The 16644-nt window shown below is 39.7% G+C and overlaps 1 protein-coding gene and 1 pseudogene across 3 annotated transcripts in view; one reads left to right on the top strand and one right to left on the bottom strand.

Moving 5' to 3' along the window:
- Nucleotides 1–7688, bottom strand: part of BMS1 (BMS1 ribosome biogenesis factor) — a 46016-nt gene extending 38328 nt beyond the window's left edge. The window contains exons 1-4 of one of the 3 annotated variants that reach the window (XM_007478481.3): nucleotides 7517–7688; nucleotides 5704–5905; nucleotides 4982–5172; nucleotides 218–297 (exon numbers count right to left, since the gene is read on the bottom strand). In XM_007478481.3, the coding sequence (XP_007478543.1) occupies nucleotides 218–297; nucleotides 4982–5172; nucleotides 5704–5879 (447 nt within the window). In that variant the 5' untranslated portion in view covers nucleotides 5880–5905; nucleotides 7517–7688. Of the gene's footprint in view, nucleotides 1–217; nucleotides 298–4981; nucleotides 5173–5703; nucleotides 5906–6904; nucleotides 6927–7211 lie in introns of those variants that run through there. The other 2 variants (XM_007478482.3, XM_056799933.1) reach the window with 2 other exon arrangements.
- An 82-nt stretch (nucleotides 7689–7770) lies between these two features.
- LOC130454617 (splicing factor YJU2-like) lies at nucleotides 7771–12717 on the top strand (annotated as a pseudogene).
- Nucleotides 12718–16644: the final 3927 nt, after the last annotated feature.

Genomic DNA, 16644 nt, shown 5'->3' with positions numbered 1-16644 from the left:
ATGTGAGTAGATGTGAAAGGACAGGTATAAAATACAGAGGTAGAAATGACAAAATTTGGCAACTGCTTGAATATATATATATGAAGAGTGAAGAGTCAAAGATGACTGGGAAATTTTGAAACTGGAGGACTGGAAAGATGGCAGTTCCCTCAATAGCAATCAAAAAGTAGAGAGAGAAGACCTTTGTTGAGTCTCTGTAAAGAAACTAATGACTTACCAAATCAGCCACTTTTGCCAAATCAATCATTGTGTTAATGTCACATCCACATTCAATAATGGTAAGTCGTCGTTTTTTACCTAAGAATAAAGATACAGAAACTTTAAATTTTTAAAATACTAAGACCTTTTTACCTAGTAAGTTGGTTTACTCAATTATGTCTGCAATGCCTACCAAAATATTGTGCTATTTTCTGGGGGATTTTTTTTTTGAGTAAGGGTATTTAATAGAAAAAATTTGGAAACAAAGTGGAGACCACTGATTGAGGAATGGTTGGACAGAACATGATATCCAAACACTACAGAATTGTACTGCACTATTAGACAAAAAATGAATATGACAAATTCAGAAAAATATGGAAAGATTTATAAATATTGATAAGTTTTAAAGTAATGAACACCAAGAAAATAACATATACCACTACAATAATAATGCAAATAAAATCATCACTAAAAAGCAGTCATTAAATATGGCCAATCTTCAGTTCTGAAGACAACTGACACAGCTCCTTCTTCTCAGTCAAGAGGGGGGCAACTATGGTTTGAGAACGTGGCCTACATTTATAGTCAAAGACACTATGTCAGTTGCTCTAGCTTAATTCTTTGTCTTTAATATAAGGTAATGTTCAACTGGAAGGGGTGGAGGAAAAATGTTTTGGGATTTAACTATTGTGTGAAAAAAAGGCATGATTGAAATTTTTTTAATATGTGACATTTAACAAAAATATTCAAATGTAATGGCATAATGTGAAGTAATATGAAGGAAAAATAAAATTAATTATATACTTCTAAAACATTTACATACCTTTAACAGTTTTTTCTAACATAAAATAGTTTAACCATGGTAAGAATGATAACAGATTTTAAACATTTACAAACATTAGCTGTTGGTTTATAAAAGTCTATCAGGTGAGATAGTATATAAATAAGTATTACATAACATAGAAAAGATACAAAATAAACTGTATCAAAGATACTAATAGCCAAAAGGATCTGAAAAGGTCTCAAACTCAAGGTGAAGTCTGAGCAGAACTCTGAAGGAAATAAGGACTACTAAGAGGGAAAGGAGAAGTGGGAGTAAATCCTAAGCATTAAGGACATCCACAGCAAAGATGGGAGTCACATACAACTCTTTTTGTTCAAGGAAGCTTTAGAGTTGAAATTGGAGAGAAGGGGGCAGCTGGGTAGCTCAGTGGATTGAGAGCCAGGCCTAGAGACAGGAGGTCCTGGGTTCAAATCTGGCCTCAGACACTTCCCAGCTGTGTGACCCTGGGCAAGTCACTTGACCCCCATTGCCTAGCCCTTACCACTCTTCTGCCTTGGAGCCAATACACAGTATTGACTCCAAGACAGAAGGTGAGGGTTTAAAAAAAAGAAAGAAAGAAAGAAAGAAATTGGAGAGAAAATGAGTACAGGTTATAAAGAGCTTTGAAAGCCAAACAGGAACTTATGAACTTAAGAACAGTCAATATTATTTGAAGAAAAACTGTGAATGTCCACCTCCAAAGAAAAGAACTGATCAACAGAACAACAGAAGTATGCAAAAACAAACAAATTAAAAAGAAAAAGAAAAAAGCACACTGCTAGCTGGGTGGAAGATGGATTAGAAAGAATGAGAATTGAACAAAATCAATTAGAAGTAAGTCTATTTCAACAGTCTAGGCAAAAAGTGAGAATAGTGGTTATGTGAATAAATAGGAAGAAAAAGATGCCATGAGATATTGTAACAGTAAAAACATCATCAACTGAGACTATTTATCACCATTCCCTAAGAAAGTTTCACAGATGCAAATCAATAAAAAGGGAGGCCAAAAGACTGGAAATATCTTCAGCAAGCAAATATATGATTTATATCCTCATGAACAAAGTGAAATGGAAACCAAAGCCTACATTTGTTTTTTAAAACTATAGAGGCATTTTGGACAATAGAACAATTAACTGTATTCATAACAGGTTGAATAAATATCAGCTTGTAATGAATGAGCTCTTCACCAGGGTGCCCCAGTAATCTGGCTAGGCCTTGTAATGCTTAATATTTTTCTACAATTAATAGATTTTCAGATGACACAAGGTTGGAATAATACAAATTTAACAAACTGGATGACAGATTCTGCATATAAAAACATCAAAGCAAGCTAGAAAACTTGGCTGAATAAAATTAAATTTAATTAATTAATGTCTAATCTTAAACTTTGGCTCAAAAAATTCAACTTCAAAAATGCAAGATAAGAAGACATAGTTAAAACAGCAGTTTGCCTGAAAAAAGATCCTCACTCTACCTCATCACAAATATAAAATTATTTGACAAATCTCATTATTTTTATAACTTTCTCATACATTTCCTTCTCTCTACTTAAAGAAGCATTCTTAATTCATTGACCTTCACCTAATTATTGCAACAGCTTTCTAACTGGTCTCCCCTTCCTTCAAGTATGTCCACATTCTCATCCATCCTTCCCACAACTGTCAGTGATTTTCTTTAACAACAGATATGAACATGTCATGCTTATTCCCAATAAATTTTAATGACCCCCATATTGCCTCTACAATCAAATAAAAAGTCCTCTGAATAGCTTACAAAGCCCATCACAATTTGATCGCTATCTAACTTTCCAATATTACTGTACATGACTCTCATTCCCATATTCTAACTATGATCTAACTAAACTGGCCTTCTCTGTCACATAAGGAACTCCATCTAAAAACACAGATCAAGAACCACATTCTCCATGAAGCCAGGTTTGATCCTCTACCCACAAAACTGGTAGTGCTCTTCTACCCTTGAATCCATACATTTTCTATTTACTCTGTATATACTTATGTATGTACTTCCTATCTTCTTTGTCTTAAGTGTAAGGGTTGTTTCACTCTTTAAATTTATATTCCCAGCATTTCACATAGACCCTGGCACTTAGTAGGACTGACTGAGAATTTTAGTAGATTCCCAACTGACCTTAGTATAACAATGGAATGATATGGTAGGAAAGAGAATTAATGCAGCTTAAGCTCAATTTAAGTATGAGAAAGGGCAGCATTAAGAACCAGAGGTGGTGAGATTGTCCCTTACTCTGTTCAGATCCCATCTGACATCTATTTTTGAATCTGGATCTTTATTAGGAGGAATACTGACAGACTGCAAAGTACTCAGAGGAAAAAAAGCCTCCAATTCCTACGTAAATCAACTGAGAAAACTAGAATTCTTTAGACTGCAGGAGCTGTGAGATGTCTATCAGAGGAATCTCAAAGTGTCAGAAGGAGAGCTGTCATATGACAAGAAGATTAGAGAATTGTACTATCAATAAGCACATGAAAAAGTGTTCTAAATCTCTTATAATCAGAGAAATGCAAATCAAAACAACTCTGAGGTATCAACTAACACCTAGCAGATTGGCTAACATGACAGCAAAGGAAAGTAATGAATGTTGGAGGGGATGTGGCAAAGTAGGGACATTAATTCATTGCTGGTGGAGTTGTGAACTGATCCAACCATTCTGGAGGGCAATTTGGAACTATGCCCAAAGGGTGCTAAAAGACTGTCTGCTCTTTGATCCAGCCATAGCACTGCTGGGTTTGTACCCCAAAGAGATAATAAGGAAAAAGACTTGTACAAGAATATTCATAGCTGTGCTCTTTGTGGTGGCAAAAAATGGGAAAATGAGGGGATGCCCTTCAATTGGGGAATGGCTGAACAAATTGTGGTATATGTTGGTGATGGAATACTATTGTGCAAAAAGGAACAATAAAGTGGAGGAATTCCATGTGAACTGGAACAACCTCCAGGAACTGATGCAGCAATAGGAGCAGAACCAGAACATTATACACAAGAGACTGATAAACTCTGGTACAATCGAATGTAATGGACTTCTCCATTAGTGGCAATGTAGTGATCCTAAACAACTAGGAGGGATCTACAAGAAAGAACACTATCCACATTCAGAGGAAAAACTGTGGGAGTAGAAACACCAAAGAAAAATAACTGTTTGATTACCTGGGTTGAGGGGGTGCAAACATCAACAACATGGAAATATGTCTGATCAAGGACACATGTAAAACCCATTGGAATTGTGTGTTGGCTACGGGAAGGAATGGGGGAGAGGAGGGAGGGAAAGAATATGATTCTTGTAACAAAGGAATAATGTTCTAAACTGACTAAATAAATTTTACAAAAAAAAAAGGTTAGAGATTTGTTCAACTTGGATTCAGAAGGAAGAAAAAGGAACAATGGATACAAGTTGAAAAGAGGCAAAGAAAAGATTTCTAACAATGAAAGCAATCAAAATCAAAAACCTCAAGACCAGGGTGTTCTCCCACTATGGAGTTCTTCAACCAGACTGGAAGAACACTTATTGTATGTGTTGGAATGGATAATCTCAGAGTTCCCTTCCAAGTCTGAAATTCTGTGACTGAATAAAACTCTCCTTTGTATGTGAAACTCTAAGCAAAATAATTTCTTTTGTGTCCAAATGGCAAGTCCTAGAAATTACTAGGTAGCAAAAAGGTGACACAGATTTAAAACACAAATTCTATTTATCAATTATTTTATTCCTATCCAAGTTTCCCATATTTCAAACAGTTTTAAATCATCCTCCTCCTCATTGCAAAACAATAGTTTCATAGCATATAGCATTATTTCCATATTAAACTAAAAACAAAGTCTATTTGTGAAATATATTATCTTATACCTAAAGTCTGATTTCTATTTATCCACTATTAAAATATAACAAAGAAAGATGCACATGTGAGAGCATAGTGGTACTATTCTTACCTGACACAATTGTTACTGGACCTCTAATTTCTGTCAATTTTTGTCTTGTAAAATTTCGAATAAGGCACTGAATTAAAGTGCTCTTCCCAACTTTTGGAGGACCCATTACCACAACCACCACAGGTGGCGGTTCCAGGGGAGTCCGATCAACCACTGGAATATGATGTTTTTTTGTCTTCAAGTCCTGAGTTCTATATGTAAAGAAATAAGAATAAGGAATTCAAATGCACATACATATAATCATAAATAAAAACAAAACCTGATGACTTTTCTCAAAGCCTTGCTTGCTTATTTCCTTTTGCTGAAGAAGTAATTGACTTATTACAGATCAGGTAGATAAGAATAAAAATGCTTTACATTTATTTTAATTAATTCATTATAAATGTTTAATTAAAAAAAAAGGCATGCACACAGGTAAAAGAAAAGCAAAATACCCTTGCCCACAATCACAAGAAGCAATGTTTTACAAAGAGAGCATTAAATACCAAAGGACAATTCAAACTTTGAATCATAATGAAAGCCTCTTATAATGTCATTATTCAGGGACAATTACCATGTAATAATTAAAACAATAATATCTAAGTACATGGGGGAACATTATTTCACTCAAAATATAATTCCATGTCTTTACAATTCTAAAATTAAATTATCCTATCCCATGATATTCACTATGTAAAACAAGGGAGCAATGAGACTCAAAAAAAGAAAAAGGTTGCCAGTACCTGTGGAAGGACCTTGCCATCCGAACAGCAGACTGAACAGCAAAAGCCTTGGGGTTCCTCTTCCGGGCATCTTCCTCATCTCCAAGGCCTAGATCTTTCAGGTGACGTTTCTTTTTCTTCTCTGCTTTTGGCCCACTGTTTTTCTTTCTATGTCTTTTCTGATCCTTGTCCTCCATAATTATTTTGAACAATCAGCTATCACCTATATCAAATGACAATTAACAACCATCTGACAATCATCCTTGATTTCACAAACTAGGAAATCATTGAAAAAATACATATCTGTATGCAAAGACTATTTGATCATCTAATAGGGGCAGAAAAGAGTTACTAAAAATCATTCCCAACTTTACTCTTCCATAAAATCTTTACAAAAAGTCATCCTGTCCAATCCTCTCATTTTAAAAATAAAGAAACCAAAGGTTAAGAAAAGTTAAATAACTTTCTCATGGTCACAAAGCTAATAAATGTCAGAGAAAGAATCTGAATGAAGACCTCTCCTGTCTCTACATCTCATTTTAAAAGCTGAAAAACTAGTTGAGACATAAAGAGATAGGCATCATTTAGACACCTAAGTCTTATAATTGCATTAAAATCCTTTGGTCTACTGAGAATAGAAAACTGTTCTTTCATTTATAATTATAGGGCACAACTATCCCTAAAATACAGCAAAACAATAAAGATAAGGTAAGCATTTCATGCACTTGGGAATCGCCTAAAACAAAAATCTACTCAGAACTGTGAATGCTATAAAATGATTCATTGATTCATCCAAAGTTCATACAGACTATTGAATTCTTCAGAACAATCCCAATGTACTTGTGTGAGAAGCCTGTGTAATACTCACTCATCCCTTTTGGACACTAGAATACATCATTGTCAAAACAGCTGATTGCCCCCTCTAACAGAATAGTAATCCTTAAAGAACAAAATCATACTAATAATAAACGCTGACAGTAAGAACTACATAAGTGGCAAAGGAGGCTTAGGGTAAAGTTGCCACAAGTCCTAAGAAAAAAGATGGTGACAAAATTCACCTAATGAAGGACTTATGCTGCTTGATTTTTTTATTTCCTATTCAATAATAAACAACACAGGTAAAGAAAACTAGCAAAATTACAGAATCACGAACTTCTGAATTGCAAGAGACTTTAGAGGTAATTTAATACAAAAATGTACTTTAAAAGATCTCTTCTATTACCTATCTGACAAGTGGACATCCGTACTATGTTTAGTACTTCCACTGAGAGGGAACCCCCACTGTTTCTCATCAAGTCTAAATCTATAACTCCTTTCAACTTCTATTCCAGGGATCCTGATTCGTCTAGACTCTATCCTCCAGGCTTCACGCCAGCTCCAGGGCATTGGGAAGGGGCTCTGGCCCAATGTTGAGCAGTGCAGATTTAGTCCGCACCAGAGACTGTCAGGAAACGCCCCAAGCCTCAGTTTCCTCGTCAGTCAAATGAGGCTGGGTTCTGTAAATCGCTCAGGGAGGGGAGAGGGGCTACCTCCTGGGAGACTTCAATGGAGAGATTCGCAGACGACCCTCTCCCCCCTTTCTGGAATCCGAAGACCCGAACCCGTCCGTTGCCCCCTTCCAGGGCTGGGGAAAGAGGAGTAACTCCCGCGCGGGACACCAGGTTGGAAAGGGGGGGAAGCGAGGTGAGGTGGAAGGGAAGGGGTGGTTATCCGTCCAGCATTCCGCCCCCCGAGGGCCCGCTGGTCTCCTCAGGCCGCGACCCCTGCTGGTCGGCCCCCAGTCCCGGGTCTGCCCATCTGCCAGCCTCCGCTCTACCTCGCCCTGTCACACTACCTTGCCTTCTCTTCTCCCCTTCTCTCCGCCCGCGACCGTTACTGGTATCACAAGTGATCACCGTCCTCAGTCCCGCATGGACACCACCGGAACCGGAAGTGCGTTCGGCAGTTTCCTCCCGACCTTCCCCAAGACTACGGAACAAAAGGTCCGGGAAAAAAGGAAGGGACAGATTTTTCCGAAACTCAGAGACTGAGATGTGTTTGATTGGTTTGCGACACGAGGGGACTCATGCGCACTATCAGAGTCTGAGACGTGTTTGATTGGTTTGCGCCACGAGGGGACTCATGCGCACTATCAGGAGCGTGCAAGAACAGCCAGAGCTGATTTAAGAAGCCCAGCTCTTAGAACTATGTCTCTGAGAAGTCTCCTTAAAGTGCTTGTTATGGGATCACGGATTTACAGAGGATGTTTTCTAACCTTTGACTAGAGGTATTCCATTCCATGGCAAAATATTTCTATAACCCAACATGATAGTAAAGCTATTGATAGATAGAATAGACAGGTTAGATGGATGCATAGATGGATAGATAGGCAGACAGTCAGAGAGATGAGGATAAATTGTCTAAATTATATTATAAGGAAACGCATGTGTCTCCTCTCAACCCAGTTAGTAGTCCCAGAGAGAGCCCGATGAGACAGAGAATATAACATTAATCTGTTATGCCTTGTTGACCTTAAGGGAAAGGGAGAGGAAGAATATGCCAGAAAAGCATAAAGGAAGCCCAAGGAAAAATATATCACATAATTAGAGTATTCAAATAGAAGTCTGTAATAACAAGGAGGAGGAAGTAATGGAGTAACTAATACTTGATCCTGTGAAAAGGGAATTTTTGTTCTCTTTGTTTATTCTGAGTTTACACTTGTGAAAGGGAATTCTTTATTCCCTTTGTCTACTTCGAGTTAATACTTGGTTAACAATAACTTAAATACTCCTACTTAGAACCTCGTAGATTGTGAAGACAGGATTAACTCTCCATTGTCTACATTTGAATTGAATCAACAAAAGCTTGAACACCCTACTTAGAGAAGAACTCTCCACTCTTTCAACTCCATCAACCAGGAATCTGTGAACCCTTTTGATGAGTATTCATCTCTCCAGAAGGTGAGAAGTGGTTTCCACAAACACTGCCCTCAGGGCAGTGCTATACAATTTAGAAACAGTGACTGACCCCTGTGAAGAGGGGAAGAGACAAGAAGCCACTATAAAAGGCCCTGAATTGCTGAGGCTAGAGAGTGGACTCCAAGAAGAGAGTCACTCAAGAAGGAAGTTGACTTCCTGAAGAAGGTTGGCCTCAGGACTCTCCTTCAGCTCCAGTCATTGTCTTGACCTGCCTCTTGGAGGGAACTGGGATGAGTTGATAGCTGGTTTTCCCTTTTTAATTCCAGTTGAAAGTTAACAAGTCCTGGCTGAGCCAAGCACTGGAACAATATTTAGTTAGATAGGTTAATGTCTTTTCTACCCTTTTGTAGTTCTCTACTTTTACTCTTTCCACCTCTTTTGTAAGTAAAACCTATTAGTCATTTTCAACTTTGAGCATATATTTCAGCCAAACCATTAAAATTTAACCCTTACACTTGCCTCATCAAAGAGAGGGGTGATTTGGTCTTCAAGGACTTGAAAACTAATGGGAGGATCCTTCATTGAGGTGGCTCTGTTTTTCCAACCAAGTTTACTAGAGGCTGTTGATTCTCATACAGCAAGCAGTGTTCCTTAATTGTGTGAGAGGGGCACGATCTGAGAGACGTGAAGACCAGCTCACTTTCCCCATAAAGCTTTTCTACTCTCTCACCTGGCTCCACTCACTCTATTGGGGTCAATATAAATCTGGTCTGCTGCGTCCCCATAATCAGCCTGCTGACCTGAGAGCAGAGAGTCCCACACACTCGGTTATCAGTCATACATATCACTGTTAATAAGATGTTTTCTGGTCAGGAAAATGTGCCTCATTTTCCTTTGGTTGTATTTTGACCAGGCACACCATTGCACCAGCAGTGGAGAAAGAAGGCTGGACAGAGAGCTCTTTGGGTGGATTGCTGAATCAGGGGTGAAGCAGCACCAAGATGTCTGAGAGAAAAGTCTTAAATATTATCCATCAGATTTTGATCCCTTGAAAATCCCCAAATGGAAACTGCCCCAAGATAGGCAATATGTGGTAAGAAACTGCTCCCTTCAACCTGAAATGTAAGACATGTGGGGAGTATATTTACAAAGGCAAGAAATTTAATGCCTGCAAAGAGACCATGCAGAAGGAGCTCTATCTGGGACTCCCAATTTTTTGTTTTTATGTCAGGTGTCCCCGATGTCTAGCTGAAATCACCTAAAAAACAGACCCTGAGAATACAGATTATGCCATGGATCATGAAGCCACTAAGAACTTCCAGGCTGAGAAACTGCTGGAAGAAGAGAAAAGAGTCCAAAAGCAAAGAGAAGAGGAAGAAGTCAATAACCCTATGAAGGTGCTGGAGAATCAGACCAAGGACTCCAAGCTGGAGATGGAGGTCCTGGATAATCTGCAGAAGCTGAAGGAGCTCAACCAGCACCAGGCCAATGTGGACTTTGAAGCCATGTTGCAGCAGTGCCTGCAGTCTGAGGAATAGAAAAGGCAGAGCCAGCAGGAAGAGGACCAGAAGGAAATGGAAGCCATGATGGCCCAAGCCAGGACAAGAAGACCCACTGAAGACTGCCTCCAATGAAGAGCCCACTCTGGCCCCTTGCTGGCTGCCCATTTGGGCCAAGCCCATAGCCATCTTAGAGGAGGTCCAGCAGAGAAAAAAAACAAAAGACTGAGAGCTGGGTGCACAGGGTGAGAACACCCCCAAGCAAGTACAAACTAGCAGGCCTGGTGGTGGCAAAGAAGCCAGCTACCCAAAGCTCTAGCAGCAGCAACAGTGGGCATGTAGGCTCAACTTCCCCAGGAACAGGCATACAGCAAAGTTTGAAGGAATCTGTTATGGTACCCAAGATACCCAGTGCCTCATTCCTGAGCCAGCTGGGGATGTATCCAGACAGTGAAGAGAGCAGCAGCTGAAGCATTAACCCTTCCTGTTGGAGGGAGGCCCCAGACCCTCAAGTTGGAGCCAGATTGGATGGGATTTCTTTCTTGCTTCAGTGAGCTGAGAAGTGAAGATGGGGAAAGGGGCTGGAACAAGTGACCCTCAAGGGCTAGTTGGAGTCCATTTAACTTTTTTCCTTTGGAAGTGACTCTATGGTGTTTCTAGATCTTGATGGAACTCAAAACTTTTAACTTCAGTTAACAGGATAGTTTCTAGGCTACTTTTTTAATAGTTTTACTAGTCTGATTTTCTAAAGCTTCTGTTCTGGTGCACAGAGCCATATCCTTGTTCTTTGGGGGTGGGGGGTGGGGGGGAGAGCATTGATTGAGTGTATGAATAAATAGAATGACCCAAGTCCTCTGGTAGATTAATTCCAACTTTGTGCAATTTATTCTTTTTTTATTTTATTTAGTCAATTTAGAATATTTTTCCTTGGTTACAAGAGTTGTGTTTTTCCCCTCCTCTTCCCCCACCCCCTCCCATAGCTGACTATGCAATTTATTCTGATAGAATACCTGGAAATTCCTTGTGAACTTGAATCAAATTCTCCTTCCACTTACTTATCTGTGTCAAATTTTATCCCCCAAGCAGAATGCAAATTCCCAACAGAAAAGAAGTGCTTTAAGTGGGGATATGGGAGGGTAGAGGAATAGAGTTCTTTGTATCTAGCATCTATCTCAGTACCTTGCTTAGTAGTTGGCAATAAATCCAAAGTTGAAAGGGCTGAAATTGATGCTTGGAAACATACCTTGAGGGGGTCGGGGGAGATTGTTAAAAGTTGTTACTCTAGATGAAAGACTACTATATGGCTTTCTTCTACTGATATCTTGAAAGGGTTATATACTGTTTATTCCCTTAAGTGAACAATTTTAATACAGTCTTATGGGATGGCTCAGCACTATTTTTCAAAGATTTTGTAACAAATTGGGACACCAACGGTGTGATAGAGACATGAAGAGAGAGAGTTTTTGCAGGACTTGTGGACCAAGATGCAGGGCTGGAGATCTAGCTCTAGATGTCTGTCAAGAGAAGATTCCAATGGAATGTCCCCAGGAGGGGCAGTTGAGGGTTTTTGCTGGCCACACTGAGAAGAGAAACTGGGCTTTTGGACTTGGTCTCTGTTTCTCTGGCTCTGAGCAATTGAAGTTGACACTGAGAGAAATCCTCATCCCTCTTACCTCAGTTTCCCATCCTGTTATCCCAATAAACCCCCTGACTGAGAAAGCAACTGGAGTATCTTTATAGTTCACTCAGGAGGGAGGGAAGAAGCAAAGGCTTCAAGAAGATTTGGGAGGTGAGGGAGGCAAAAGGGAGAGGTTAAGGAAGAGAGTGAGGGAGGAAGGGGGTTAGGAAATAGATTGATCCTTCAGCAATCAGTCGGGATCAATAGGCAGAAACACTAGAGCAAATCCCAGAGCAGTGTCCCCTGTGTACCAGCATCTGTGTATGTGGCATCCCTCAGCAATTTCTCTGTTCTAACTCCATTACAGATAAGCAGCCTCAGGTCCCATTAGCAGCTCTCTCTCTCTCTCTCTCTCTCTCTCTCTCTCTCTCTCTCTGTCAAAAGTCAGAGAACATTTTACCTCACTATTTCAATCAGTAAACAGTTAAAGTCAGTTTACATCTTTATTACAAGGGACACATTTTTCTCTCCAGGGGTGAAAAAAGTGTAGAAGGGCTTAGTGGATAGGAAGCTGGCCCCCCCAGGGCCAACAAGATCTGAGGAATTCAAGTCTTGTCTGAAATACATGGGCTGCTTATTCAGAAGTGTCAAGCTACATCAACACCTAAGACCTGAGTTCCCACATTGTCCCTACCATTTGCTTAGGTATGAACCTGGGTAAATCACTTAACCCCTCACTGGCAAGTGCAAAATGAGAATAACAATAACACTGAAGGTTTTTGTGAGGATGAACTTCCTCTGAAAGAAAGCATCAATAATTCATTTAAATACACAGAAAAGAACAGAAGGTATTTCAGAAAGATGAAATCAAAGAGCAGGTCAGTGTTAGAGCTACCATATTAAGTTTGAAAAATACCTAGAAATATGCCACCTGGGCACAGTATTGGGTACAAACCTGTTTTTATATTTGTACAGGAAAATGTTCATGATTGTTAATCATAATAAAAAATGTTTAAAGATCTGTTGATTATGTTCAAACCTTAGTTTGATTTAAACAGTATTAATGAGTGTATGACTGACATATACATGGGAGTCTGAATTGGGAAAGAACGTGATGGGAAATGACTAATGATTAACAATATAAATAAAAATATTTTATAAACTTAAAAAAGCTCATATAAACCTAGTTATAATAATAAAATAATGCATTTTTGAAAAACCAAGAGCAAACTGCCCTCCACTTCCATTCTGCTGGGGAGATATGTGTATTTCGACATAGCGAATCAATCCATAGACTTTACAAAGTCATAGGAAGGACTTTTTAGAAGAAGGAAGATTGGGAAAGGAGGAAATACAAGAGCTTAGCCAGGTCTTAAGGCTCCAAAGATCACCACTCCAAAAGCTACAAGCTGGAGCTACAAACGAAATATAGACAATACAGTCAGGAGACATTCAAAACAAAGTGCTTTTCTGACAGGACACTAGGAATGGTAGGGAGGTCAGGAGGTTGTAGAAGACTTGGCAAGAAAGCAAATATTCAGGTCTCCCTGAATAATTACTTCAGGGCTGCTCCATTGATGCAGTTTACAATTCCTGCCCCCTTGTTAAGGATAAATTTAGGGTTGAGACCGAATATACATTTAGTTGGTCACCAGGGATTTAATTTCTAAACCCCAATGAAAACACTCAAGTCAGAATGGAATTTTATGTTGGTTTATTTACAATAGAAGAAAGAATTTAAGAATGAGAGAGAGAGAGAGAGAGAGAGAGAGAGAGAGAGAGAGAGAGAGAGAGAGAGAGAGAGAGAGAGAGAGAGAGGAAAAGAATCTAACTGCTCCAGCCCAGACTGAGCCAGGCAGGAAGTTCAGAGGCCTTGGCCAAGGAAGGCTACCTAGAAAGCCAAGGGAAAGGGGAGTCAGTCTTATCACTCACCACTTGAATATCTCAAGGAAGCTGTCTGAGGGGCTCCTCCAGGCTCAAGTTAGAGGGTCAACTCCACCAAAGCTCCCTCCCCACAGGAAGTGTCAAGAAACATAAAGGCAGTTCTTTACATCACTTCCTGTGTCTCACGTGTGCCAATGGTGGCTTAGGCTTAGTTTAGGACAGTCCAGGGGTCAGTCAGTTGTTTCTGATTTGTCACTTGTTAACACATGCCAGTCATAGGCCTTCCTCCATGACCCTTAATCCTTAAGTGTGAGTGTATACATTCCTGGGTGCTAAACAAAATGGAGAAAATCTAAAATTCACACCCTTGAGCATTTGCCCATAGTCTACCAATTTAAGGCAATCACTATCCATTTGGCCTCTGGCATAGCTGAGGCAAACACATATACCAGGGGATACCAACACAAAACTATTCTGGATCTACTGTCTAAGTACCAAGTGAGAAAGGAGAGCTCCTCAATCTGGTTAGCTGTGGTGTTCCCTCCAGCCACCTCCACCCCACACAGGGGAGGAAGGGCTCCCATTAGCTGCTGGGCAGCAGAGCAAGTGATATGAAAAATGTCCAAAGGCACAGAGGATAGGGGGAAGGGAGCAACTCCACCCAAGTCACTCTGCCTTTCTAGCAATGAACTCTGGGGCAGGAGGAAAGATGGTCATGTGCCCACCAAGAGAGCTCTGCATGCCATCTTTGGCACTCATACCATAGATTTGCCATCACTGGACTAGGCGATGGGGGTCAAGTGACTTACCCAGGGTCACTCAGCTGGGAAGTATCTGGCAATCTGGAAATATATATTACATGAAAATACCAGAATAACCAATATCTGACTACTTACCTTCTTAGGGAGAATGGTGGAGCAAAAAATCTGAATTTTAAGATGTCAAAAACAATTGTCAAAAATTGTTTTCAATGTGTAACTGAAAAAAATAAAAAAGAATTAGAAAAAAAAGAAAAAGAAAATGGGGCATGGATAGCTTTTTATATGTATATTACTAAAGTTAAATTGAGTCAGAACTCTGACCTTATCAACAGAGATATCCTTTCTGCAGTACTGCCTCTGAATTTTTATTTCTTCTAAGTTTGAGTTTATTCTATTCTTTTTGTTAAGACCAGGTTAAATTGCCCAGGTATCTCTTTTGGATCATGCCTCCCAAATGTAAAATAGCAGATGTTAGAGAAAATTCAGTGCCAAGATAAAAGAATTGGGAATTCTCTGTAAGATGGTAAAATTTTTCATGTATTGGGTGTGTTGAAATTAAAGTAAGTCAAAGTTACCAGGATGTTTTCCTGAAGACTTAAGATACAAGTTCCTTCCTTGCCATAAAGTTAGGTTTTTATTTTTTATTTTTATCTTATTTTTTATTTATTTTTTTAAAACCCTTACCTTCGGGGGCAGCTGGGTAGCTCAGTGGATTGAGAACCAAGCCTAGAGACGGGAGGTTCTAGATTCAAATCTGGCCTCAGACACTTCCCAGCTGTGTGACCCTGGGCAAGTCACTTGACCCCCATTGCCTAGCCCTTACCACTCTTCTGCCTTGGAGCCAATACACAGTATTGACTTCAAGACGGAAGATAAGGGTTTAAAAAAAAAAAAAAACCCTTACCTTCCATCTTGGAGTCAATACTGTATATTGGCTCCAAGGCAGAAGAGTGGTAAGGGCTAGGCAATAGGGGTTGACTTGCCCAGGGTCACATAACTGGGAAGTGTCTGAAGCCAGATTTGAACCTAGGACCTCCCAGCTTTAGGCCTGGCTCTCAATCCACTGAGATACCCAGCTTCCCCCTCTTATCTTATTTTTTAAAAGCTTTATCTTCTATCTTAGGATCAATGCTACTTTGTATGTATATGTTGGTGTTCTATAGGGGCTGGGTTTGGCTAAGAAGTGTCTGAGGCCAGATTTGAACCCAGGACCTATGTCAAGGAAGTTCATTCCCTCCCCCTCCTGAGTAGCCTGACCTATCCATCAACATTCCTCACATAACACAGTTAAGCGAGGTTTTGCATCCATAAATAAAAGTGAGGGGACAGGTCCTTTCAGGGCTTTTGGCTTTTTGAATGAAAGCGGGGAACAGAGCAGGGAGGTAAGGAGGAAAAAGGAAGGGACTGGCAGACTAGGCAACTCATGGTCAGGTTACTTAGAAGGATGATGAGATTTAAAACTATGATTGTCTACCCTTTCTAATAAACTTTATAAACTATATCTGGGTAGAAATATTAATTTAATTCTTACAGACTTCTCATCTTTAGGCCTGGCATTCTATTCACTGAGTTACCTAGCTTCCCCCACATACTACTAGTTTTTTGTTTGTTTTAATCCTTACCTTCTGTCTTAGAATAAAGATTCTGTATCCCTTCCAAGGAAGAAGAGCAGTAAAGGGCTACACAATTGGGGTCAAGTGACTTGCCTAGGGTCACATAGCTAGGAAGTTGCTGAGCTCATGTTTGAACCCAGGACCTCCCATCCCTGAGCCCTGTTTCTCTAAGAGGGTTTCTAACTTAATCATAGCAAAAATAAAATTTAGGGTCCCAAATTTTTGCCAGAAATTCTTAAGGATTTTAGATCAAAGAAAATAATACTTAATAGATTCGTCCCTATATTTTCCTTGTTCAATAGGCAGATCTCCATCATCCCAAGCTTTTAAAAATCTTTCTAGGGGGGAGTCTTTTGGAATAGGTCCCCTCAAAAGTCTAGAACCCCTATTGGGAGGTGTCCCACCTGTCAGGGGTCACAAAGCTTGTCAAGAAGAAACATTAAGGGGCAGCTGGGTAGCTCAGTGGATTGAGAGCAAGGTCTAGAGGTGGGAGGTCCTAGGTTCAAATCTGGCTTCAGACACTTCCTAGCTGTGTGACCCTGGGCAAGTCACTTAACCCTCATTGCCTAGCCCTTACCACTCTTCTGCCTTGGAACCAATATATAGTATTGATTCTAAGACAGAAGGTGAAGAAGGTGAAGGAGAAGAAGAAGAAGGAAGAAGAAAGAAGGAAGAAGAAAGAAGAAACAA

Source organism: Monodelphis domestica, chromosome 1 (genome assembly GCF_027887165.1).
Source record: "Monodelphis domestica isolate mMonDom1 chromosome 1, mMonDom1.pri, whole genome shotgun sequence".
NCBI classification, from domain to species: domain Eukaryota; kingdom Metazoa; phylum Chordata; class Mammalia; order Didelphimorphia; family Didelphidae; genus Monodelphis; species Monodelphis domestica.
The sequence above is the reverse complement of the archived record's forward strand: the minus strand, read 5'-3'. Positions and strand labels throughout refer to the sequence as shown.